The sequence below is a fragment of the Apteryx rowi genome, unplaced genomic scaffold, assembly GCF_003343035.1.
Source record: "Apteryx rowi isolate R43461 unplaced genomic scaffold, aptRow1 scaffold_6, whole genome shotgun sequence".
In the NCBI taxonomy this organism is placed as follows: domain Eukaryota; kingdom Metazoa; phylum Chordata; class Aves; order Apterygiformes; family Apterygidae; genus Apteryx; species Apteryx rowi.
In genome coordinates this window covers 8,091,710-8,116,658 of record NW_020450871.1, presented here as the reverse complement: position 1 = coordinate 8,116,658, position 24,949 = coordinate 8,091,710, and the positions used below count along the sequence as shown (strand labels likewise).

The 24,949-nt window shown below is 41.6% G+C and overlaps 2 protein-coding genes and 1 long non-coding RNA gene across 7 annotated transcripts; all 3 read right to left on the bottom strand.

Moving 5' to 3' along the window:
• Positions 1 to 239: 239 nt before the first annotated feature.
• On the bottom strand, positions 240 to 7,559 carry LOC112974273. 2 transcript variants are annotated; one of them, XR_003256237.1, is made up of 5 exons: positions 7,088 to 7,559; positions 6,602 to 6,734; positions 5,689 to 6,042; positions 1,538 to 1,607; positions 240 to 607 (listed from the first exon to the last, which is right to left on the bottom strand). It is a non-coding gene; the product is annotated as an uncharacterized LOC112974273 (long non-coding RNA). The 2 variants fall into 2 exon arrangements; XR_003256238.1 differs by having other exon boundaries at positions 7,241 to 7,559.
• Positions 7,560 to 9,484: 1,925 nt separating this feature from the next.
• On the bottom strand, positions 9,485 to 14,567 carry RPS15A (ribosomal protein S15a). 2 transcript variants are annotated; one of them, XM_026083061.1, is made up of 5 exons: positions 14,540 to 14,567; positions 13,277 to 13,414; positions 12,448 to 12,527; positions 10,885 to 10,970; positions 9,485 to 9,617 (listed from the first exon to the last, which is right to left on the bottom strand). In XM_026083061.1, the coding sequence occupies exons 2-5, from the start codon at positions 13,407 to 13,409 to the stop codon at positions 9,524 to 9,526; spliced, it is 393 nt and encodes a 130-aa protein (XP_025938846.1). In that variant the 5' UTR covers positions 13,410 to 13,414; positions 14,540 to 14,567; the 3' UTR covers positions 9,485 to 9,523. The 2 variants fall into 2 exon arrangements, with proteins under 2 accessions (XP_025938846.1, XP_025938845.1); XM_026083060.1 differs by lacking the exon at positions 14,540 to 14,567 and adding an exon at positions 13,933 to 14,058.
• A 2,303-nt stretch (positions 14,568 to 16,870) lies between these two features.
• On the bottom strand, positions 16,871 to 24,695 carry ARL6IP1 (ADP ribosylation factor like GTPase 6 interacting protein 1). Of its 3 annotated transcripts, none has more exons than XM_026083188.1 (7): positions 24,601 to 24,695; positions 21,970 to 22,103; positions 20,012 to 20,131; positions 18,990 to 19,107; positions 18,234 to 18,318; positions 17,851 to 17,999; positions 16,871 to 17,752 (listed from the first exon to the last, which is right to left on the bottom strand). In XM_026083188.1, exons 1-6 carry the CDS (start codon positions 24,634 to 24,636, stop codon positions 17,881 to 17,883), a joined length of 612 nt encoding a protein of 203 aa, XP_025938973.1. In that variant the 5' UTR covers positions 24,637 to 24,695; the 3' UTR covers positions 16,871 to 17,752; positions 17,851 to 17,880. The 3 variants fall into 3 exon arrangements, with proteins under 3 accessions (XP_025938973.1, XP_025938972.1, XP_025938971.1); XM_026083187.1 differs by having other exon boundaries at positions 16,871 to 17,739; XM_026083186.1 differs by having other exon boundaries at positions 16,871 to 17,999.
• Positions 24,696 to 24,949: the final 254 nt, after the last annotated feature.

Here is a 24,949-nt window from a genome sequence, read left to right as displayed (position 1 = left end):
CACGAGAAGAGAAAGTCATCTCTAAGCACAGCCACGCTTAAGCCATTTGCTCAGTAGATCTCCCACAATAAACGATGCTGTCCAGAAGTCAGTGCTAATTGCAGAGACAGAGAAATCATCCACATTTTTCCTGTAACAATCCATTGTTATTTTTACACACACACAGGCATGAGTAAAGAACACTTCTTATTTCAAGCTGTGCTATTATGCTAACTACAGAGAAATAAATATGCCACACTGTAGCTAATAAGTGTCATTCACATCAGTATTTATTCCAAACATGTTTCCCCCATCACGTCTGCTCTGCCTGGAACCGCTCATCACTAAAAAGGAGACCTTTATTTCCAGTGATTTAAGCAGACAGGAGAGAGTTAGCAATTAAAGCACACTTTTGTTCAGTTTAATTCTTTTTATTTCAGCTATCAGGGAATGTTATCTGCTATCGCAGTATCATTCTATTTTTGATGCCGCCACCTACCAGCACTGGATTCGTATTTCACCAGTTTGCAAGGTGGGTTCCCGCACCTGGGTAGGGGAATCGGGAAGGCTCTTGACATGGTATTAGCTTGCATTTCTCAGTCCCATACCGTGCACAGGACATCCAGATCTATACCAGAAAACAGATCCGAAGTCGTTTCTATGCCAAGCTCCAATACATTCCTGTACTGAACTACTTTCCCAGTGAAGCCTGGTCCAGCTCTCCCACCCCACACGCCAATCTCATCTCACAGCCCTCACCGTTGGGTCTCTGCTGGTGGCTGCTGTGAAGCAATGCATTGAACCAAACTCAGAAACTGCTTTTAACTACTCCCTCTACATGGGCTGAACTATAATTATTTTTCAAGTTAAACTCAAAATAGGACCAAGCCAGAAATCTTCTACCAGTCATGGAAAACCAGCAAGGATTTGACATCTGCCCAAGAGGGACAGATCTCCCTGCCCATTGCACCAGGGCAAACGCAACCACCCAAACACAGACGGTTTGTGCAGTCAGCTCCCAGGTCCAGACAGCCTGCCCAAATGAGGGAAAAATGGTGTGGCAGCTTCGAATTCAAGGAGCAGGGATGCTTAACAGAGGGGCTAAGGTTACTGCCCTAGGGAATGAATCCCAGGGACTGATTGAGGGCCAGCACTAATTACCAGCCCACACAGACTTGTGGATTATATGTTGAGGATCCTGTTAAGCTGGAATACAGCTGGGCATGTTATTGCAAGCAAGCAGACAACCATCCATGTGAATTGCAGAGGTGTAGGGAGAAAAGGAAAAAATATATTTAATTTTTCCCATGAGTTTTTCCATTAATTCTCATTGTTAAAGGCCTGATTCATAGAGATATTAAAAACCTAAAGCTCTCATTAATTTTCCTGGATTTCTTAAAACAGACTCATACTGCACAAATCAGTGGACCAAACACCTCAAAAGAAATAGCATAGGAACTCGCACACCAATTAGACTCCATCCAATTAGGCCTAGTTAATGAGACTGGGACAGTACATCAGAGGTGGGTTTCAGCAGCAGATTTTCTATTAAACTCACCAGCTACCTGCTTTTCTCCTCCTGCTCCCAAATATAATCCTCACTCCTTTCTGCTCACAGCCTGGTCCAGCTGAAAACACAATTTATTTGCATCAGTAAAAAACAGTGGGAATGGGCATGCTACATTTCTTCCCCACAACCAAATGGACAAATCCCACTTGAATCTAGCTGCAGAGGAGAAGACAGAGGGATCTTTCACATATACATTTCTATCCGAGATCACATACCAACTGTTTTGCTGTCCCTGCCTTTTTCATATTTTTCATACATTAGAGCAATAGAGACATCTAGAGATCACAGACAGGGGATTGCAGGTTTCTGGAAAAACAGAGTTTTCTGTCGAATAGGTAGCATGATGTGATTACACAGACGGAACAACAAATAAAGCGAATGGAGTTTGAAACAAAGCAGATCCTGGTTATAAATGGTGAAGGGACCCAAGAGTGAATAGCAGTTGATTATAGTGTAGCACGAACGCTCTCCATTTCCATAGCTTTCCATCACACTACGCTCCATCCAAACTGCAAAGAAAAGCACCTCCTTGCCGAGCAGCAAGCAAAGGCTGGATCGCTCCGTGCACACTTCGGCCTGCTGGGGATCCCCGTCCAGCCGCAGCCGACACAAGGCGCGCAAATGCCACGGTTAAGTGCGGCACTAACAGATACAACACCCGATAAAACTTAACTAACTTAGACCTAGAACTCGAATCCTGCCCTTTTATTCTCTTAAAAATGTAGCCTAATCTGGGCTAGAGACATCCCAGTCTCTAGGAGGAGCAGCCTCCTTCCCCGCTGCCCACCAGGCAGCAACGCGAAGGGCCACATCCAGCCCACGAGCACCGTCGCACCAACAGCCGGCCATTCCTCAATCCGGTTACATGACTGATAAGATACGCCGTCTTGAGGATCAGTTGAGTTACAGCCAGTGACACCCCGTAAATCTAGGCCTGAATATTTCATAAACTCTGCAGGGTGCTGAGCAGGCCCGAAGACTTCCAGGTAAATCATAGGAGCTGCAGGAACTGCCAGCTTCCAGGGAGGCCAGAACACTTAAAAAGCAAAGTCGCTCCACATGTAATATTTTGCAAGTGATCCTGGACATGTCCTCCATTTTTTATCATCTTCCAGTAGAGAGGGAACCAAATACATCAGAAGGTTGAAACGCAGTACTGCTGTACTGCAACACAGTATTTTGTTGTAGCTGGGCACCAGATATTTATATTTGCTTTTAACTAAATCAAGCAGTAAAAATGTCCTTCAGTTGACCCATTTTTACATGCCTATAGCCAAATTGATGAGAAAAGTCAAATCACAGCCCAGAACAGGTAGCACAAGCTACGTATTTCACTAAAACATGCACCAGACCCATATGATTTTATAGAACATTTGATGTCCACTTGAACAATATTTTATGTCGCTATAAAAAAAACTAAGTGGTGGTTGCTGGGTGTTTTCAGCCAGCTGATCTCGAGTGTTCTGCATTACACTGCTGCACGGCACTAAAACCTGATCAGCTACAGCTGTGCCATGACTATTGACCTGAAGCCAGCCAAGAAAAAACCTCCCATCCCCGGAGGGTCCTTGCAGGCAGCCGAGTGTCACAACTGGCATACGGGGGGAAATGGGATTCAAGGACACAAAACGCAGTAGTAGCAAAGTCAGCTACATTTAGTCTATTAAAGAAACCAGACATGCATTTGATCACCTTGTTAGGCTGCAGCTAGTTACCGGCACGTAAGAGATCTTTCAAAGAGGTTTTTACATTTTCAAGGTCCCAGCACTGTGACCATGACTTTGTGCTTGAGGAGAGCAATCACTGCAGCTTTGCTCCACTTGCAAAGGCAGCTTCACCACCAGCACACCTTCCTGTTCATGTTCGCTCCCTCACACCTGAGCAGAACTAAACCAGGTGAAATTCAACAGGAATGAGGTCCATGACTTTGTCACACAAAGGGCAGATCAGATAGCTGAGTGGTCTCTCCTGGACTTACTTCCAACTCAAATATTAGAAGGTGGAACCTTTGTCTTAACGACACAAGTGCTATTTTCCCTACTTGTATTTTACATACATTTTTTGTCCTGCATCTTTCCTTCCTCCATCTAGGCCCATTAAAACTCCAGCTAGAATTTGTGTCAGGTGATCAAGAACATCCATTTTTCTGCTTAAGGAAAATTAGTACATCAGGAGAGCCAGCTTGCTGGAAGCAGTAGAGTCCAGCTGAAACCTGTGTTATACAGACTGAGGTATTGTCACATCAGAACAGAAGTATCTGCTCATCCTCTCATTCTAGGTACTGTGTGAGAAAAGATACAGTCCCCAAAACACTCTTTCACTTTTTTTGGAAGCATCCTAACCAGAGCCACATGCCCAGCACTGAGCTATATCTCAAACTGCTGCACAAAGCAGAGTCCCATCTGTTCCTGGTAGACACACAACAGTCCCACTCTTCCCAACTCTTCATTGATTAAAAAAATCACCACGATGCAATTAATAACAGTGCCTCCCCGCCTTCAGAAACAAGGAAGACACTTATGAGCAAACACCACAAACGAGGAGGACAAAACCACGAGCGCAGTCCTTGTTGCAGCCACCCTGTCCCGGTGAAGCATGAACCCTCTGCATGCAGCGAATTCCCACAGGCTGCCATCTCCGACCGGCTCCTCTGGCCACGCGGATCACAGCACCTGGCCAGCAGATTTTACTGCTTTGCCCTATTCATATAAACAAAGCCTGGCCCTAGGTCCAAGTTACCTTCCACGCACCGAGTGAGAATCACCTGGTAAATGCTAAACCCAACCCAGTCAGACCCAGGATGACCGGACAGCTTTCAAAAGTCCAGGGAACTAGTGGGTAATCCTGGCTACTGGGACTACCTGACTATATACAGGGTGGCCCTCCCAAAGGTCAAAACTCTTACTACCTTCACCAGAACCACAACGACATTTCTTTGCACATGTTCTCCTTTGTTTATAGTGCTTTTAATTTAAGATTTTTCTTATATATGTCACATAATAAACCAGACTAGATGAAATAAAAAATGTAAATGGGAGGTTTTATGCCTTCAGACATCCTCCCTCTGTCTGACAAAAGCAGCAGGAGGTCAATGGATATATTTTTTTTCCAGGAAAAGATGCACCTTTAAGTATCAAGCAATGAAGGCTTACCCAGTTACTCCTATCACTTGCTATGTCAGCACTTTCTTGGTAAGAAATATTTGTAAACAAAACCAAATTATTCCAGGTCATGAATAGAGCCAGTAGTCAAAATATAATGTACCAGAACAAGCAGATGACGAACAGCAGGGGAATTAAGAGAAAATTAGATAATTCTTTTTAAAACAGAACTGCATGAGCAAAATGGCTGCATTTGAGCAGAAAAAGCATTCAGAGACATGAATGGGAACAGGACCTACTAGCTTCTGGAAGGCCTCAACTCTGACAGAAAGTTTTTCTGGACTTGGTTAAATCCATCACGATGTTTAGTGAGAGCCTGATATTTGTTTTAATTGGTCATAAGACATTGAACTGAATATTGTTTTAAATCTAAATTAGCTGAATAGTAGTAGACAAAACACAAGAAATCTTGTCATTTGAGAGCATGTAATTGTAATAAAAAACCAAAATAACAGCTTTGGTAGCTTTTCTCTTGGTGTTAGCACAGCACAGAGCCCGGCTTCCCTTGATGACAAAGCAGCATCAGAGCCAACAGTCTAGTCACAGGCAAGACCAGCCAAATCCACCCACGGCTAGTCCATCTCTCCCAGCTGAGCTGCTGAGACTGTGACTCCTTAAAATAAAACTGTATTTTATTTTGCAAGATCTGGGTAGCTCACACAAACCCAAGGTGCTTGCCATAAGCTAAGGCAGCCTAGAGGTTTCCAAAGGACAGCAGGAGGCCCTGACACACTCACCACTTCCACCCACTTTCTCTTTCTGCTGCACAGCAACAACATGCATCCTCGTCTGCCTCTGCTGCCTTCCCCCTAGATGCCAGTAAGCATGAAAGAGTCACTAAAATAACTGCTCAGACTTTGGAGACCAAGGTTGAATCACTACTTGCATTTCTGGTGCAAGGAATTGACACATGAATTTGAAAAACAAACCAACACAAAACACACACAGCATTCAGGGGAACTGAGCTGATTGAATTACCTATGGCAGAAAACAGACAGATCAGGAGAAGGTCATCCCTGAGCGTTTCCAGCAAAGACACTCTCACACACCAGGCTTTACTCTGTCGCAGTATTTTGAAGTCCATACTTAGTCACACCTCCCATATTATCTTAAATGAGGACCTACTGCATCCAAGTCAGAAGTTTACCTCTGTGGACCAGAGTACGAGGCAAGTCCAAATATTTAGCTCTACTCAAGGAGCAGAGAGGCCAGCAGCAGTGCCAAAGTCAAGCAGTCACTAACCAGCGCTCCCGGGACCCTCCTCACACTACAGGATCCCACTGAAGTCTCCAATGACTCAGTCATCTGCTGCCATCTGTTGACAACTTCCCACTGCAGAAATAAATAGGTATTTCTCCTGATGCACAACAGGTTATTCACACGTTTTATCCTGTTCTTAAACGATGGCACTACAAGCAATGGCAATCCTATGGAAAACCATGAAAGGTTTTCCAACACATCAGTAGTTCTCAGGTGTCACCCATCCTCCCAGTTTTCCCCATATGATGGCCATCTGCCTCTGTGCATAGAGGACCCCTCCCTAACATCTCGCTCTGCTCCACAGGTACCAAACACCTTCTCTCAGACTAAGGCTTTGACTTGATTGCCAGTTGCACCCAGTACTCAAGCTTGCAGGTTTGTGCCTTTTTCTCTTCTCACCTCTCCCTGTTAATCCTTTTTATTACCCCAAATGATAATTAACTTTTGCATACAAACGTTGCTTTCCCAAGGCACATGCCCCTAGCTCAGAAAACACCGAGGCTTAAAAAAAGCACTAATTTGGGGGTTTAAGTATGTCAGAAAATAAGATTTTCTGCAACCCCTTTTAAAGTAGCTGCATTCCTGTATTCACAATCCTGTGCCAACTCCTCAATCTCGTTTCAGAAGTTACCTGAATCTCCAGACAGCAGTCATTGTCCAGTGGTAAAGACCTTTCTCATCAGCGAGTTGCAAACTGACAGGTACTCAGAGATCATCTTAGGACTCAGATCGGCTGCATTAGCTTCCACAGTTGTGCTGTAAGTCTGTATGTATCACTACATTTGTTAGATGCTGCACTTGTGCGAAGTCCAGGATTACAAATAGGGCCATTAGCAAGATCTTGAAAGGTGCAAACCTTTGCACTGAACCTCTCTGCATTAACCTAGAAATCCTCCTTTAAGGAGCAGAAGTTACTTATTCATTCATAGGAGCTGACTATTCCAAGAGTAATACCAAAACATCAAGCTGTTTTCCCAAACACACATCCTGGTACAGTTTTCTGACTGACAGAAGGCACCTGCCCCCAACTACCCTCTAAATATTAAAAGAAAGAAAAAAAAAACAAAAAAAACACACACACACACCCCAACACTGAAAATTCATGGTATAGTCTTACATTAGGAACTGCCACATGAGTTGTGTAATTGTGAACAGGAAGAAACAGTCAAAGCATTCTCCAGATGAAGCCTTATGGAAATCCATGCTGTAAATTACACTGCACATGGTAAAGTTTGCTGTGGAAAAGGTGCAGCTGCTGCTGTATGCTTACCCAAAAGTCATTCTTTTCACAGCTCTCATTTCTTTTTAGTAATTCTGTAAAAGTTGTCAGGTTGGCTTCAGCAGGACTGTGTAATAACTATTCCCAACTAGCTGGTCAACTGAGAATGTCAAAAATAAGAGTATTTCAGGACTATATATACTTCTTTATATTAGGGTCATCATAATGCATATTTGTGCAGTATTAAAGCACATACCCTTACTACAGGTAAACTGCTTGGTACTGACAAAAAACAATGTGTTTGGTTTCTAAAACTGGCTTAAAACATGAAGAATGGAAAATTAGCAGGAAACCCAAAGCCATAGTAAATTCATACAAAGGAAGCCTTCTTACAGCACCACTGGTCTTCTTCCATCAGATATTTGGAACATCTGCAGTACCTAAGACTGATACAAACCAAAATTTTATAAAAATGAACAGTGGAATCTTGAGGTGATCTTCAGGGTTATTTTAAGCAAGAGATACAATAGCTCAGCTTGTGCATGTGATCAGTGCCCAATACTGCAGAACTATCTCCATGAGGAATCCAAAACGTTTCTGTGACAAGAGTTTTATTTAGTGATAAATTAGAAAAATGGAGCTAAGACAGACTTTTACATTTCATAACCACTCTTTGTAGTTCAGTTTATAGACCTCTGTCTCCAGGTGACCAAATTTCTGCCTCAGAGGATCATAAAGCTCACTTTCTGATTGCTGATATTGAGGCTCACACTGATTACACTTGAATGCTTTGGGGCCATCTGCAGTGCAGACTTTGTGAACTTTAACTGAACGCAACAGATGCGAGAGGAAAACTAGCCTTCTTTATACTTGTGCTCTTCTCAGTCAAGTTGCAACTCCCTTTACTATGGGACCCTAGGGTGCACCACCAGAATGCATACTTTAAGTATTCTTTTGCAGCTCTATTGTTACTTGATCAGAGAAAAGACACATTAGGTTAAGACCATACCTGCCTGCCTAGAAAAAGGTAAGACCTGCTTGTTTAGGAATAAGCATCACCTTCTGATTTTCCCCATAAGAAAATAATCATTTAACCTACTTCAGTTTAGCAAGTTAGAAACTACGCAGTTTAAAGACTTTGTGCCTCAAGAGTCATTTCCATCCCAAGGCTCTCTGAAAAGTTTTGTGATGGAAGTAGCACCTTCGAGGCACAGTACTCCTAGTCAAACTATTGTACTTATGATCAAGACACATCACCAAGAAGGAAAATTGTTTCCAATTGTTTGTATCAAGGAAATCCATGAATTCACCGTAACTGCTTTAAAGTTTAAATGTTGAAAAAGACTTGTTGAGTTTCCATATGAACTTTCCTAATAGACTCCAAAGAAAGCAAAATAAGGCAAAGGATTTCCAACTGCTGTTGACGGGCAATGCAATCAGCCCAGAAGCTTCCTTCCCGTTCTCTACTGTCTGCAAGTAGCTCTTTGTCCACAGTCACTTGCTCTGTTTACTGCTTTGAAAGAAGCTGTTGATTTTTCTGTCAAGTATTCTATGCCCTCATGTATCAAGAAGCCTAAAACAGACTGACAACACAATACTAGACATTCACTGCTTGCTGGTTCAAAACTCCTTACTCCCTCACTTCAAAAGGGATTTAAAAAGATCCAAAACCAAACAATTAAGTCTGCATGGCAACCTGCAGAGCAGCTGCAGAGCACCTACCCAAGATTTTTGTTTCCAAGAACCATCAAACTAGAAATTTGAGGAAAAAAAACAATTTACCCCAGTCCTTCAGTTACTCCCTACATTATAAGTTTTGAAAGAAGTTTGTGTGATCCAAAAACAAGCTTCAAGCATCTTAACTACTCCGCAATCCTATGTCCTATAACTTTTTAAATAATCTTAAACCACAACCAGAAAATATCTTCTGGCAGGGCATCTTCTATTATTTAGCCTACAGGTGAAGCAATGGAGTCACACATATCTAAAAGGTGACCCAACCACAGGACAGAATAGTACGTAGCTTAGAATTCCACTACTGAGGCTATTTTGGATAACTGTCTGGAACTCATTCAAAAAATGGGTAACTATTAAAAGCATGTTATATCATTAACAGAAATAAAAGTTGCAACCACAGATGGTGTGAAACTCAAATGTCTGCGCCGAGTCCTTAACTTGCAATATCTTATATCTGATGTAAAGTCAGAACTTTAGCATTGTTAAATAGTTGTCTGTTACAAGCACTCTTGCAGGTATGGCTAGGAACCATTAAAATACTGACTGGAAACACCAGAGTCCATTTGAACAATTTATTAGTATCCTCTTTTACAAGTTTTAGAAAAAGAATCCCAGGATTTTGCCTCCTGTGTGTTTTCGCCTAGCCTCCTCGTGGTCCATGATGCCAGCTGAGGTTGTCAGTACTATGTACCTATTAAGAAAGAAAAAATGCTCAGTAATTTAAGTTTTGTCCTATACTCACGCAGAGCTGACAGCACTATCTAACTCCATTTTTGTACTACAACAGTTAAGATCTGTTTCTGTTAGAACTGGCCTAATGTAACTAAGATCAGGTTAGCAAATATCAGACAACAATAAAGAGCAACACTTCTCACAAAGTACAATTTTGAAGCACACAAAGGACATTCATAGGCTTCAGATTTCCAAATATTTGCATAGTCTCAAGCAAGTTTTCATATACATTGCTACTGTAAAGCCAGTTCAGCTGTTCCAGTGCTACCAACTCTACAGTTTCTAGACAAAGTCTGCTGCTGTGTTAAGCAGACACTTTTCTTCGCAGCAGGTATAGTTGCCATGGTGCCAGACAGCTTCTAAAGTCTGAATGCTTTATCACTGTTTTGAACATAATTCACTGTGATGCAGATGGGTATCTGCACTGACAGCTAAAGCAGCCTTAGTAATATCTAATGCCAACATCTGGATTATCAGTATACTTCATCCACACAGCTTGATGATTGAGAATCTCTTATACCACCACTCCACAAATACTCTTGAAAAAAAAAATCTCAATATAACAATACACAGTAGTAAGCTATAGGTACAGCAAAACTAAACTTAACGCTGGAGCTTTAACAACAGAAATGACAAGAACTGTTAATCCTGCCTTTGACAGGACAAACCAGATGAGCCACTGAAGACTCTTCTAGCTCTGTTCTGGTACACTGTGGTTCATTACTCTTGACTTAGTGAATTTTGAGAATGATCACCATACTGCAAAATAGTAGGATTCTCTATGTTTTGGAGGTTTGTTCAACAGAAGCCCTAAGACTTGCAACACTTAATATCCAATTCATTTACTCACAATGAGCATGACTAAGGTAGTATGACCTACTTCCATTGATCTGGTAACTTAGAATACTCACTCCCCACCTGTAGATGACCACCAGTAAAATTAAAATGAGTAAGAAAAATCCAATAGCTGGTTTCACCATTTCTTCTACAGCTTCAGTGCAAAGCAAAAATAGGTCCTTACCAGAGCCACTTAAAAACTGGTTAAAAAAAGGCATTTATATGGAAGTTTAACTTTTGGGCTGATGTCTACTTTCAGACTCAGAGAAGAAAGTGTCAAATGAGTCTAACTTAGACAGTATGGAAGTGTAACAAAAAACTCCTTCCATACATTCCCTTCTCCAGCTTGTTTTACATAGGACAGGCATTTAACTCCTCTCCATACTTACCCAAATTGACGCGAAGGCAGTAGGTTGTTCTGCCACTTTTCCAAATCCTTCAGCTGAACATCAAATCTGGGACTGATTACACCACACTATAAAACAGAACTCCATTACAAACTGAAGAACTTCATAAACTGCATTTATACATTTGTCATTCCAACTCACTGTATGAAAGAATTCAACAACTGCAATTCAAATCTTTTTTTGTCAGCAAAAGACTGAAGTACCAAGAAGTATTCTCCATTACTCATAACATGAAACAGGACTTTTTCCTCAGAGAAGTGAGGATTCTCACACAGCTAAACAGCTTTTATTTCCTTAGCCTTGCCTCTCCCTCCTTGCCTACGTGGAATGACTTATATTGCTACTGAAGCTAAATTAAACAATTTAATGGCTAGATCTGGAAGAGTACAAAAGCATACTAAGCCACTAAAGATTAATATCCTACATCAAAAAAACTGAGATTACCCAGGGGTATTTTACTTGGAAAAATCATCATACAGAGTTAGCCAAAAATACCTGGAGATTTTAAACAAGGAGAAATTAAACATGCAAAAAAGTCATCATCTTTTTCAAGTCAAGCATATTAACTATTGACCGGGACCACTACTACCATTTTCAATTAGCTTAATAAATATCCAGAACAAAAACAAAAGTATACCTTCTGCACTGATGGACATTTTACTGAACCAATTTTTCTGTTATTTCTACTACTGAGAGAAGCATTATGTTCAGCTGTACCACTCAAGATCATCTACAAAGCATCCAGAGACAGTTTAAGGAACACTATACTCAAAACTGACATATATTATGAAACCTAACACAATCCAGATTATTAGTGCTATAATTCACTCCCTACTACACTCAAATAATTTTTAGCTGCAAGATTTGTTCACCATGATGAAACTTCCCAGCATATTTTGAACTATTAATTTTTTGATTTACTGAAAAACTACCTCTCACTTGAATAGCTTAATTGGAAACAATGATACATTGCAAAGTCATCACTAAACTAGACAGCCCAGCATTTTAAGACAAATGCACACAAAAAAAAAGCAATTGCCAAAACATACATAAATACTTCATATGCCCCAGCAACTTAAGAAGCACCAATACAATTGGAGAATGTACCATTTAACTTTCCCTTAACTGCAAGCAAAGCCCATCTATCAGCAGCAGCAAAGCTGGTCTTCTCACCATTTACAGGTATTAAGCATCAACTAGAAAGCAACTCAGCTGCTATCCATCAACACAAAAGTTTTAAACAGCTTAAACATAAAAGAAATCAGGAAATCACCAGGTAACCAAAAAGAGAAAGAAATACAACGTACTCGCAAGCTTGTATTCTGTGTTTAACAGAACTGTAACTAGACAAGCACATCATTTTGAAACTAGAAAAAATAATGAACAAGTTAGGCTACTGATAACATCCATACTACTCTCCACATACATGAACTTGACAAATACCACCCTCTTTATAAGTAACATTTTCAGAATTGGAGAAAACATGAAAAAATTTCAGATTTAAACCGTTTCCTAGAGAACCAAGTTCAGAAAGACAAATCCTACCTTGTTGAGTCTGCCTGTGAGATTCACAACAATCTTCCCAGCTCTGTGATCATCAATTATCTCAAACTCACCAATGTAACCTATAAAAGATTAGAAAGCAGATAAAACCAGATGTATAACACGTAGCTACATACAACTCATTTTAACTAGGCTGCACAAAACTTGTTCAAACATCTTCATTTACTTAAGTCTAAAAAACACCTTAAAAAAACAGCATCCAGATAATTTCTGAACAGTTTGTTTTCAGCAAACAGTTTAACCCACTTTAGTGAATCTGGTGCAGCTCAAATGCACCAAAGAACTGTTTGTTGTATTTAACTATATTCTGTAAAGCTAGAATCCATGTGTAACACTGGAAAGAGAATTAGCTTTTTAGAACTTGTCTCGTACCTGTATAATCCTTGCAGTAGTTTTATACCTTAGAAGTTCTTTTGTTTAGAAAGAATACAGTAATCAAATAAGCTTATTCAGCCCCTGCAATACAGTTAATAACAAACTCACCTAAAAACATACATACATAACTTGCGAAGTCATTCTACAATGACTATTACCACCAACTAATTGTTAAAGTCTAAGCAGAACTAAATTGCCAGTTTAACAACATGCTCAAGCTCTTCCCAAAGATCTCCTTCATTAAAGTAAAGCAGCTACTAAAGCAAACCAGCCAGAAACCACGAATGAGTGCTTGCCATTACCCAGGAGATTTCTGTTTCATTTAAACAATTTACAGTATTGAAATTAGACAGAAGAAACAATCTAACATTATCATACTGGACCTTGTTTGTGATTCTTCACAGACAAAAGTCAACTTCATGCAGTCTAAACTTACCATGCTTCATCATCACAGTTAAAAACCGGACAATTACTTTGGAGCATGGCCTAATGAGAACTTGGCGTTTTCCACGTTTCTCTGCATTGTTGATGCTTTTAAGAGCATCGGCCAGAACGTTCATGCGCACCATGGTGCCTGTGGGAGAAAAAGACAAGCAGTTATGTATACCAGCTTTTCATCATGGATATGTTTAGAAACACACTTTTTTTAGAGCTACTTTTATGCCCTGAAAAATCTAGCATTCTCGCAAAAAGTTACACTAAAGCTTAAAAAGCACTTTAAGGCTAACAAACAGGTCAACTCATGTAGTCAGGTATGTCCAAAGGGATTCATAACCATCATAACAACTTGGGACATGTGACATACTGTTACTTAAATACAGCTTTATCAGCAGACACACACACAGATTTAAAATACACTATCTAGGAAACATTACATCAACATGGCACCTTTTCTAGGTGAATTATTTTGGGCTTTAAAACTCATGGAGCATTAGCTCTGTTTGAAAAATAACATATATATGACATTAAATATACTTGACACAGTGCTCTCAAAAGGGCACTGGGCATGAACTTTTGCATTCTAGTGACAAAAACAAGAGCTCTCCCAGTACCACAAGGCATTACATGACTTGATGCTGTCGTGCCACTTACTAATAGAGCCAGTGCACTGCCAGAGCTACACAGGAAGGTGCTCCTGACGCTGGGCCCAAGGGGCCAAGTCAAGCCATTCCCGAGATGGCCGGGTCCTGCAGCACATGAGCGGTTTCACCACTGAGCAGGCGCCCCCGGAGCAGCAGCCCTCGCTAACTGCTGCCCAAAGGCGAGCCCAGCCAGCACCCCTCCGTCCGCGGCGAGCCGCCCGCTCCCGGGGCCCAGCCCGCCGCCCTTCCCCAAGCCCTGCGCTCCCCCCGGGCCCCGCCATACGATGCTCGCTCCCCCAAGTCCCGGGCCTGGCGTCCGGCTGGCCTCCCCCTGTCCAGCCCAGCCTCCCCCTGCACCGGGCCGGGCCCGGCCTGGCGCCGTGGCCCCCGCCCGCAGCTCTGCGGAGAGCGGAGCCACAGCCCGGCGGCGCTGCCCCCCACCCCCTGCTCAAGAGGCTCCAGACAGCGCCAGGCAAGGCGCCGGCAGCCCAAAGTCGGCGGGGCCGTTCGGGCGCAGCCTCGGGGCCCCGGGGAGGCGAGCGGCGGCCGCCGCAGGGCCCGGATGGCCCCGGTAGGAGGCGGATAGCGGCCGGGACCCAGCAGCACCCCCCACTCACCGGTGCAGCAAGATGGCGGAAAAGGAAGGGGCCCGGCGCCCGCGCGGGCTTATGGGAAGTTGCAGGCGCGCAGGGCGCCCGGGCGAGTCTCGCGAGACTTGCCGCCCCAGTCGGGAGGCGCCGCTCGCGAGGCCCGGCCATCCCCTATTGGCCGTGAGCCGCGCCCGGCAGGCCCGCGGCGGCGCTTCCGCTCCGTCTCCTATAGCAACGCGCACGCTTCCGCGGAGAGCCGCGCTACGGCCGCTTGGAGGGGCCAAAATTAGTGGAGAGCGCGGGAGCGCTGCCGCCGACCTGGCGGAAGAGCCTGAAAGGTTGAACTGCTGCTGCCAGCAGCTCCTCGGCCGGGACACGGACGCAAGCGGATCGCGCACCGCAGCCGAGCTGCAAAACGTCTGCATTTTGTGGGAGAAAATCCAAGAGGTGCGCCCTCGCCAGCGTTCACCCGCAGGCAGCGAGCTTAACCTTAAATAACTCACCAGAACCAGAAAGAAGCATCTTGGCGCTAACTTGTCTTCTACACAGCAAATTGGACATAAACACCCGTTCTAGATGGACAGCTGGACCTGGGGCAGCAGGCAGTTTGCTCAAATTGAATACACCAGCACCTCATCTTTAAATAATGTAAAGCTTCTGGTTTCTTGCTGTTTTTTAAAAAAGATGACTCAGACCTGTCTTTAACCACCACCCCGCACTCCGCAGCTTTCTGCTTTCCCATTAGCTACTGCAAAGCTTTCAGAGGACAATTACTATCATGGCACTAGGTTTGAGTTCCAGCCAAAAGCAGCAGATTGGCACTCTACCATCAGAGTGAGCGCTCAGAGTTATATTTAAGAGAACTCGCAATGCATACAGCACTTAAGAACTGGTCTGGAAAAAAAAAAAAAAACTTTATCACAAACTGAAGTACAAAAATGTACACGGCAGAAGCCATAGAAAGGTTCTCAGAGAACCAAAAAGATAGCTTAAACATCTTCACTTGCTATTTTATGTTAAATACAAAAAGTACATTTTAATCAAAACTTAATAGGCTAACAGATACCTGACTTGCCAGAAAAATTGACTGACGTGACACTATTACTACAAAATATAGAATCCACAAAATAAGAACGTATCTGCATCCATGTGGCATGATTTGCCTTTAAAGATACAAAGTCTTGCAGTCACAATGCAAATTCATGGTCTCTAGCAAATACACCATGGGTAACTACAATTAAGCTTGGAAGTGTTTTAAAAGGTGCTATTATTTCTCTCATAATTCTATTACTGTCATGCCAGGTGACATTTTACCCCGTGTGCTATTTAACTCACTGCAAACTGCTAACAGTCATACTAATGTATATGGTGAAAGCATTAACTATAGTTGCTGAGAAACAGAAGAAAGTTGCCTTACAGTCTTGAAAGTAAAAGTGTTCACACAGTTCTCAAGTCACCTATAAAAACACTGGTAGCCAAAAACCAGCATAATCCTCTTGAGACTTAACCCACATTGTAGAAAAGGGTTCCCAAGTTAATCACCCCTTCAAGGTCATTTGAAGGAGCAGAACTGCAAGTTGCCAGTGGTTTAATTATATACATAAAAAAACCCACCCCCCACATAGTGTAGGAATTACTAATATATTTGATTTGTACTGAAGTTTTAATTGGGCCATATACACTAACAGAACAGCGTAGTACTCCATATTGTGAGGATTTACATGAGGAGCTGAAGGTCTATGAGGTTAACAGAAAGCCACACCAAGACAATTGATTGCGTTTCTACAGAACTTCAAATGAGAACATGGCTCTTAGAGTATTGTAACAGAGAAAATTTACACTACTTTGTTATTAATCTGGGGGTGCAGGGGTTGACCAACTCTTCTGAAGACAGCTCTACAGCACTGTTGAATATCACAGCTTGCCATTTATATGCAGTATTTCTTTCAACACCAGTTTGTTTGTGCAAGTAGAGCATTTTCTAAATAACATTTTCAATATTGCATTGTAGCATCTCCCTGCATTTCAGATCTGTTACAAATTTGACTTACTGGGCACGATCTGTTTTTCTTCCCCACAAATCCTTCCATATAACCCCAGTCCACTTTATCAGTTTTAATCAACTATAGATGATATTACAGCTCTTCCCCTCTACAGCAGAAGCTGTCAATACTTACCAGGTAGAAGTTTTACTATTTGCAATGGGCTATTTCAAACAAAAGATTCTTTTCTGTTAAGACATTGTGCACTGATCGAGCAATGTATAGGACTACCATGTGACACTCTAACACATACCCAGGTCCAGTTCTTGATTAACAGACATTTGCACAACTTTATGTTCAAAGAACAACTCTGAAAGAGGTTTCTCTTAAGTCTATATTTATCTATTCAACAATTACAATAGATACTGAAGAGAGTTCATCTTAAAACAGTAAACTTTTAAAATGCATTAACACAGGTTTTAGCTTTTTAAAGAAAAACGGTTCAGTTTAAAAAAAAAAAGAAGGGAGAGGTCATAGAAAAGCACAAACAATTCAGACAGGCTTATTTACAAGGGACAAATCTAGCCTATTCAAGGTGATTTTGTATACAGACAACATTCATAAAACCAAATGCATTACATGGCTCCATGACAACAGCAGTTTTTAAAACTATCAACTGTTAAGGTAACACACACCTTAACTCAGTTTCTACAGTTTCAGTGCAATAAGTTGAAATTTATGCTACAGCTAAATAATAGAACTAAAAATGTAGGTATTCCAGAACCCTATTTGACAGAATCTGATCTATGCAGCCAAATAAGCAAACAGAGGTTCAGTGAGGCAATAGGATCACCTTCTGCCCCCAATCCTGGGTATGCACCCTCAGCTATAATTATTCTTCATTCTTATTCACGTAATTATCTTCTCTCAAAAATCAGTAGTAACAAGTCTCCAAAAAGTGGGAGCTTTAGAAACTTCCATACTTGCTGTAGCCACAAATCATTAGTTGATTAATGACTGGTGAAGCTAACATAGTTACCAGAATGCTATTCATACATTACAATACTGCTGTTTTTTTGAGTTGGGGTATTTATTTATGGGGCCTCTTAATTTGGTGAAGATACTGAATAAGCTCCACATGTCAAAGGTCAGGATCTTTCATATGAGATCAGCTGCAGGCTGCAGAACCATCAGCAACAGAACAAGAGAGACAAATCCACAGCAGTTGCTAGAGTGACATTTTCACTGATCAGGGAGCCAATTAAAAAAAAAAAAAAAAAGTAAGCCAGTGAGCAAGACAACTTCCTTCTATTATCTTAATTATACATTAATTCTCAAAACTGTTCCCAAGGAAACCTTTTACAAGAGTGAACAGCAGTTAAGTCTTCATTCATTTTTCTTTTCCTTGTGCTTGAGAAGCTTGTTTATCTCCCTTTTTGCCATTCCAATGTACTTTGTAATGATCCCATGCTGGTTTAGTCCAGGAAACAGCAGCAAGAAACTTACTAAAGAGAAAAAACCCAAACAACTGGAATTACTTAATACTCCTTTAAAAAGCTCCTTTCACCTTGCAATTTCTTGCTTCCCTTAAACCCCATTAACTGCTTAAAAACAGAAAAAGAAACCCCCACACAAAAACCCCATCACACTCAAATAATCAAAACTAACTTCCATCAGTCTCATACCTGTATAAGCAGGTAAGAAAAAAGTTACTTCCATTTTGCACACTGTAAACTTACCAATAAGATACGTGAGAAAGAGATTGTGAACTTGCTGTCCTATCCAAGCAACCACAGCAAGAGAACAAAGCATGGTCATGAAGTACTAGAAAATGAGAAGGAAACATTAACCAAAAATCTGTTGGGAATTCTATTCCTTCCCTTCAATATGAGGCACTATTTCAAAATTTAAAACTGTCTTGAAGTTTTTTGCCCCTTTCACATGCAATACTTATGCATAGGCCCATTAAAATTATGAGATTACTAAGTCTACAATTGTACTTCCTCATTTATTTTCAGTTCATCAGTTGTACAGTATTTAGGTTCTTTTCTGTCCAGATATGTATCACGGAGCCAGATTGTGCTATCCCAGCTGATAAACTTCTGCTTAACACAGTACCTGAAGCTGTTTTCAGGACAGTATATTTAGCAGTTCATGTACCTAATCTGATACATTACTAAGGTCTAATTTTCCAGCCAGTTAGTGTACACTGGAAACATCTATTTTAAGGTGCTCTTACAAATTGGGTTTCCAAGGATTTACCTATCCAAAGAAACCCAATCTATCTTTAGATACCTTTAAATCAAAGGTATGAAGTTGTGTAACTGCTACTCAGGGTTTAAATAAGATGTATGACTGGCATTAAGTCACAGCCAGAACTGTTGGTTCTTGGTGCAAAGTACCATTTTTTTCAGACATAACCCTTGCTAAAATACTTAAGATTAAACAAAACAGACATAGCTTAAGACAACATGGAAGAACTGAAACTCTGATACCATTTTAGGCTTCTCTTCCTTCAGTGTGAAAAGACGTCTCCACCAGCCAACAATTCTGCGACGAGTTTTTACCAAATTGCTGCAAATTTCATGAAATCTTTGCTGCTGCTCAGTAGTCCTTTTATTGGAGAGGGGGGGAAGAGATATGAATTTAAGTTTACATATGAAACTTTAAATTAAAAAATTCCTGTATTTTCTAGCAGAAGAAATTTGTCCAGTATTTATCTTGATATTTGCTTTGCTTAGTTTAGTACCTTAACTTTATTGAGCACTGTAATATAATTGTCTATATAGTTTTAATTTAATTTAGTATTTTCTCTGTACACCAAATCTCTCTTAAATCCCAACCCCCTGTTAATCCAGAAGACCACTGATTTTAATCTCTACCTGCCACCAGTCTCTATTATACTGGCTCTTACGCTGGCACATTATTCGACAAGAACATCTATCCAGTAGTCAATTTAGAGCAGATGTACTAACATTTATTTTTAATTCAAAATATAGTTCAAATAAGATTCTCCTCTAGCTTACCGTTTTTATATAAGCCTTGCCTTTCTCCCAATTTGTTTCAATCACTTATGACCACATCTATACTCTAAAGAGTATATGCATTATGCTTTACCTTCATCAATATTTACAGCTACCACTCTCTTTCTGAATACATGATACAATCCTCTTCCTCATAATTTTAGTTGTATCTAATATCCATTAACTGGTAAAAACTAGTTTAGCAGAACTAAATAGCATCCTTAATGTAGTGCAGAAAAAGCCCATATTCCTGCAAAAATCTTATTTTGCTGGAGAAGGAACAATAAAGACATGCTGTAGTAATTGTCTTTCAAAAACAGAAGAATGCAGGACATCTTACTATGAGTCCTTACTTCACATATAGAGACTGCCAGCTTCTTGCTACGATGTCTTTATATAGGAGTAGTTTGACATTACAAAGCCAACTACCATTTTGATAAAGTTCATAATTTCTTCATTACTCGAGAAACTATTTTAGTTTAAGCTTTCCTCACCACTTATTAGAGCCAAAGATTCTAGGTGCGAGAGCAGGAACAAGGTAATCAGCCAAACAGAGAAACATAACAAAACAGGAAACGCCTGAAAGAACAGATGGATCCAAGTAGTAGATCATCCTGTAGAAAGAAGATAATGGAAATGATTTCTGGATACTCAGTCTACTAAATACTTGACATATTTAGCCATCTCTTCAGACTGGCTCAAGACTGCAAACAATAGTCCTACCCTCTTGCCCACTTGCAATTTTTTTTTTTCCAAATTTGCTCCTGTTACTACTAGTTTTAAATACTTCAGTACTATTACAAGCAAATACAGATGAAATGATCAAAGTACAAGTTTTTTAACATACTAGGTAAGAAAATGCTAGAATACAGCATAGTATGAAGTACACTAGATCTAAAAATTCATTATTGCTCTCCCAGAAGTCAAGACCTAGTGAACATTATACTGGCCAGGGCAGGGGGATGGAGGGAGGCAAGTGAGTTTGTGAGCACGTAAAATAACCAGGTAGGGTGAAAGCTCTAACCTTGTTGGTTCTTAAGTAAACTACAATATCCAGATCCACTACAGGTTGTCATTTACTCTGTCTCTCACTGTAACAGTTGGCCAAACCAGTTCTAGACAAGGACTTATAAACCTCCAATTAGGACAGTGCTGCGTGCTCTGACATACTAACTTTGCCATCACTCAAATGCAACAGTATCAGTTCTGGACAAGAACTAGCTTATTTCATGAGTGTCTGTTAACACTTAACTGTGCCTTGTGTTACTTATTTGCACTTAGCAGCACTTCCCAAACACTAAAGTAATAGAATTAAAGAAGTGACAGTCCATTGCAGGACCAGTCTTCTTATACATTAGGCACAGTGCTACGTGCTGAATGTTCAAGTTCATGTTCAATGAAGTACCAATTCCAAATTCAGGATTTGTAGCAGTTCTACTTCCTCATAGTATTATTCAACACAGTATCTTTCCTGCTATAATTACAGACAATTTATAAGCAAATGTCCTGAAGTTCATGCAATCACACTTTTTTTAAAGTTGCTTTTCAGTTTCATTTGATTTCTATCCTCCTCACCTCCCTTGAGAACCATAAGCTTTATTTAGATCAGACAAAAAACAGTTTATCCCTATCTCACCTAGTTCAACATTTATAACTGCTCTCTTTTCTTCACTCCAAGACGACAGGCAACTGGCAAACTTCACAACTGATGTGGACACTTATCTATACAAGGCTTGCAGGGGTCATCTTGGCTACTACAGTATTACATAAAAGCACATACAAGTGCCTCCAGCAATCCAGTTCAGCATCTCCAACCCAGAGGCAGTTAACATTCTTCTACCATGTTGACCAAAAGTTACTCACAGTCTTTCCTTCCCCCCTCCTGCTCTCTTAAAGAGCAAAGAGCCAGTCTAAAAGTACCAATTGTGTGAAACTGACTGAATTCATCCTAAACACCACGCCAAAGGTGCAAAACTGCTAGTATTTCTGAAAAGTCTGCCCAGTGGAAACAAGTTTTCTATTATAACTTGAAACCATAAAGGTATTGCTGTTGGCTTAGGGAAAAAAGCCACAGAAGATAACCAGATCTGACTAAGTAGGATACAAAGATTAACAGCATACAGCTGAAGGTGGTAAGAAGCTAGAGCAGTTATCACTGACAAATAGCTTTTGCAGAAAGCACTACCTCTCCCCTCACCCTCAACACATTTTTAAAGTCTATAGTTGAGAAGTTAAAAGGAAGTGCGAGATGTGAGTGGGATGTGATGGGTGTTACTTTCTGTTCCCAGTTCAATTTTTCTTTTCAAGAAAGCTGACACGCATTAAGGAATAGAACTTGGAATAAGAAAGCTTCCCATTAGATTTTTAAAGAAAATATCTTACTAATTTTATTAACAGTTTTGCTACCAGCCATGAGAGTGCAATGCTGATCTATGCTCCATGAGCTACTTACAGGAAAGAAAAGGAAACAACGCTCATCAGCGCAAGAGGAAACCAGGCTCTCTCCCAACGAAGAATTTTATCAGTCATCAAAATCACTTCTCCCCATCCTTGCAATTGTTCTTCCAAGCTAGCAGTTTCTGCAGCCTACACAAAAAAAGAGAAGAAAACTTTTTATTACTAACCAAAATATCACATTAGCTTCTGTACATGAAGTATCTAAAAAAGTACATCATAAATAAATACACAGAAGGATTTGTGACTGCAGTCTTTACATTACTAATGATGTTGTAAAATATCTACCACGTTATGACACTGTAACAGTGATACTTTAGAAAAGTCACGGTCCCAACAGAGTTGTAGCATCTCTCATGTCAGTATATAAACTGGTACAAAGACTGAGTTCTCTTAAGTTCACTTCATGCACTTTGTGATATATTTCCCAATATGACTGTTTAACCATATGCATGTTCCCATTCTTCCTCTCCTTCAAAGCCTTTCTTTTTTAATTACAAAACCTGTTAATATTGAACCTAACAAAAAGTATTCTTCTATAAAGCACTTATATGTCACATCCCAAATTGTCTGTTTCAATTCTCTAATAAAAAAGATGTTAAAGTAAGTGTTCATCCTCATCCTGCTTATAATAGTTTAGATATCTAAAAAACCACTTCTTTATGGCTATTCTCACTACCTTCTCCCAGATTTTAACAAGCTGATTTTCCCCAGTCTCCCCTTTATGGTACTTTTCCCCTTCATCAGATTATTAAAAACTTAAGTTTTAAAGTCTAGCTAGAACCCCTCAAATTCTCAGTATCAACACTAAGAAAGTGGCAAACATGAGAACTAATTAAAATACAAATATATTTAAAAACAACTCCAACACATTTAAACTAAAGCCTTCTAGTTGCCATCCAACATGAAACAGTGTTTCTTGGAAGACAGATTAAAAAAACCTCAGAAACTACAATAAGGAAAAGTTATCCAGCTGATCATATTCAGATTGCAAAGTCGTTCCACAAGTCGCCCAAGACTGTGGCCAGGGGACCTTTACACCCCTTCCTACACTAGCAAAGGCATCAAACGACGCAGTTGCTCTCTGCGCATCTTTTGGATCTGCTCCAGCATCAGCTTGCTGAGCAGCTGGCCTGAGGAGTGCCACATTTAATAGTTTGCCCTCAGTGGGACAAGGGATCTCAGAGATTACAAAACTCAAGTAACCACGAACAGAACAGACTATTTCCTACATAGTAAGAGGTTAAAAGTCATCACGACCTGCACATCTGCTGTGCAGAGATGGCAGAGCAGGTTTAATTCCCAAGTGGATGATACATTTATCTCAAATGAGAAGCCTTATACCATTTCCTAGGTAACAAAGACAGCTGCGTGCACCTACTATGGTAAAACACAGTTCTCTTATACAGTATCATTGTAAACTATTTTAAAACTACAGCTAAGGACAAAATAGAGCAGACAGCTATCACATCTATTTCATGTTTTATAGAACACAAGCCCCCACATAAAGGGAAAAAAGTTGCCTTTCTCCAGAAAATATTTTACACCAAACTGTTTTTCTTTATTACTTCCGTCTGTCTGCAGTTAGCAACACAGCCAAAAGAAAATTTAATGGGAAACAGAGCAGAATATAACACTGTTATTAGCAGTAGCCTGCCTCTGTCAGCCTAGAAGTACAGTAATTTGTTTTCCCAGTGGGTTAGGGAGAGAAAGCTTGCTAAGTCAGTTTTGTCAACACCAACACCATCTTAATTCCAAAATATGTCCATCAAAAGTGATTTTCCATTAATTAAATAAAATCAAGTTTCCATAAATCTGAACTTCCGTTCTGAAGGGGGCATCCCTCTAGAACATAGGGCAAATTTTTGGCAGCACAGATCCATTTATTTTTGCTTCTGAAATCTAAATATTCTTTCCACTTCTAAGCTATTGAAAGTGCCAATTTGAATTCTTTCAGTATATCCTAGTTGTCCAGCTTCCCATTTCGAGAAACACTGGTAGGCAGTCCACTCAGAAGTCTCCCTTCTTCCACCCCTTCAACCCCATGCTCTACAGCAGTTTTCCCAGTACCTGTCTGGTTACAGAGATCGATACACTCATACCCTTGTCCAAGCCCACCTTTTATGTATTTAAGGTAGGCTAACCACCCAGCTCCTGTCACTGTCTTCCTGCATCTTTTAAGCGTACGATAGCATAGCCGAGGGATGTTGAAACATGAAGACATGAATATTAAATGTAAGCCTTGCGCATCAGGTAAAGCGAGACATTATTATGAGCCCACGAGCAGCAGAGCAACAGCAGCGCCCGTTCCTACGCGCGGCACAGAGCTGCCCTAGCTGAGCTCAGCCTCCGCCAGGCCCGAGGTCCCAGTCAATCCACGCACGGGAGCCTTGTGGGAAAGAAAGGTGGCCGCCGCCGGCCGAGACTGCGGCCAAGCCCGGCTCCCCCGGCGCGGGAGGGCCGAGCGCGGCCGCCAGCCAGGCCGCGGCGCGGAGAAGCCGGGCCGGGCCGGGCCCACCGAGGCATTCCCCAGGCGACGGCCCGGCCCCGGCCCCGGGCAGGGGCGCTGCCGGCCCCCGCGCCGCTCCAAGCGGCACCGCAGCCAATCCCGCCCGCCCCGGCCGCTCACCAGCTGGTTGCTGCTCTTATTGTCTCCCTCCGCCATCTTGCACCGCCCTGGTGCCGCCGCCCCCCGCCGCCCGGCCGCGCACCGCAGCGCCGCCGCCGCCGCCTCTTATAGCCGCGGCCCCTCCCCCCTCCCGTCAGCGTGCCGCAGCCCTGCCCGGCATCGTGATTGGCCGGCGGGAAACGCAGCGCGGGCCAATCCCAGAGCGCCGGCGCGGTCTCACCGACGGTCGGTTGGCCGATGGGATTTGAATAGAGGCAGCCGCCCAATCAGCGTGCGGCAGCCGCCCCCCGCCCCTCCCCCTCTGTCGCAGTGCGACCACGACAGGGGCAGCAGTTAACGGCCGGGCCGC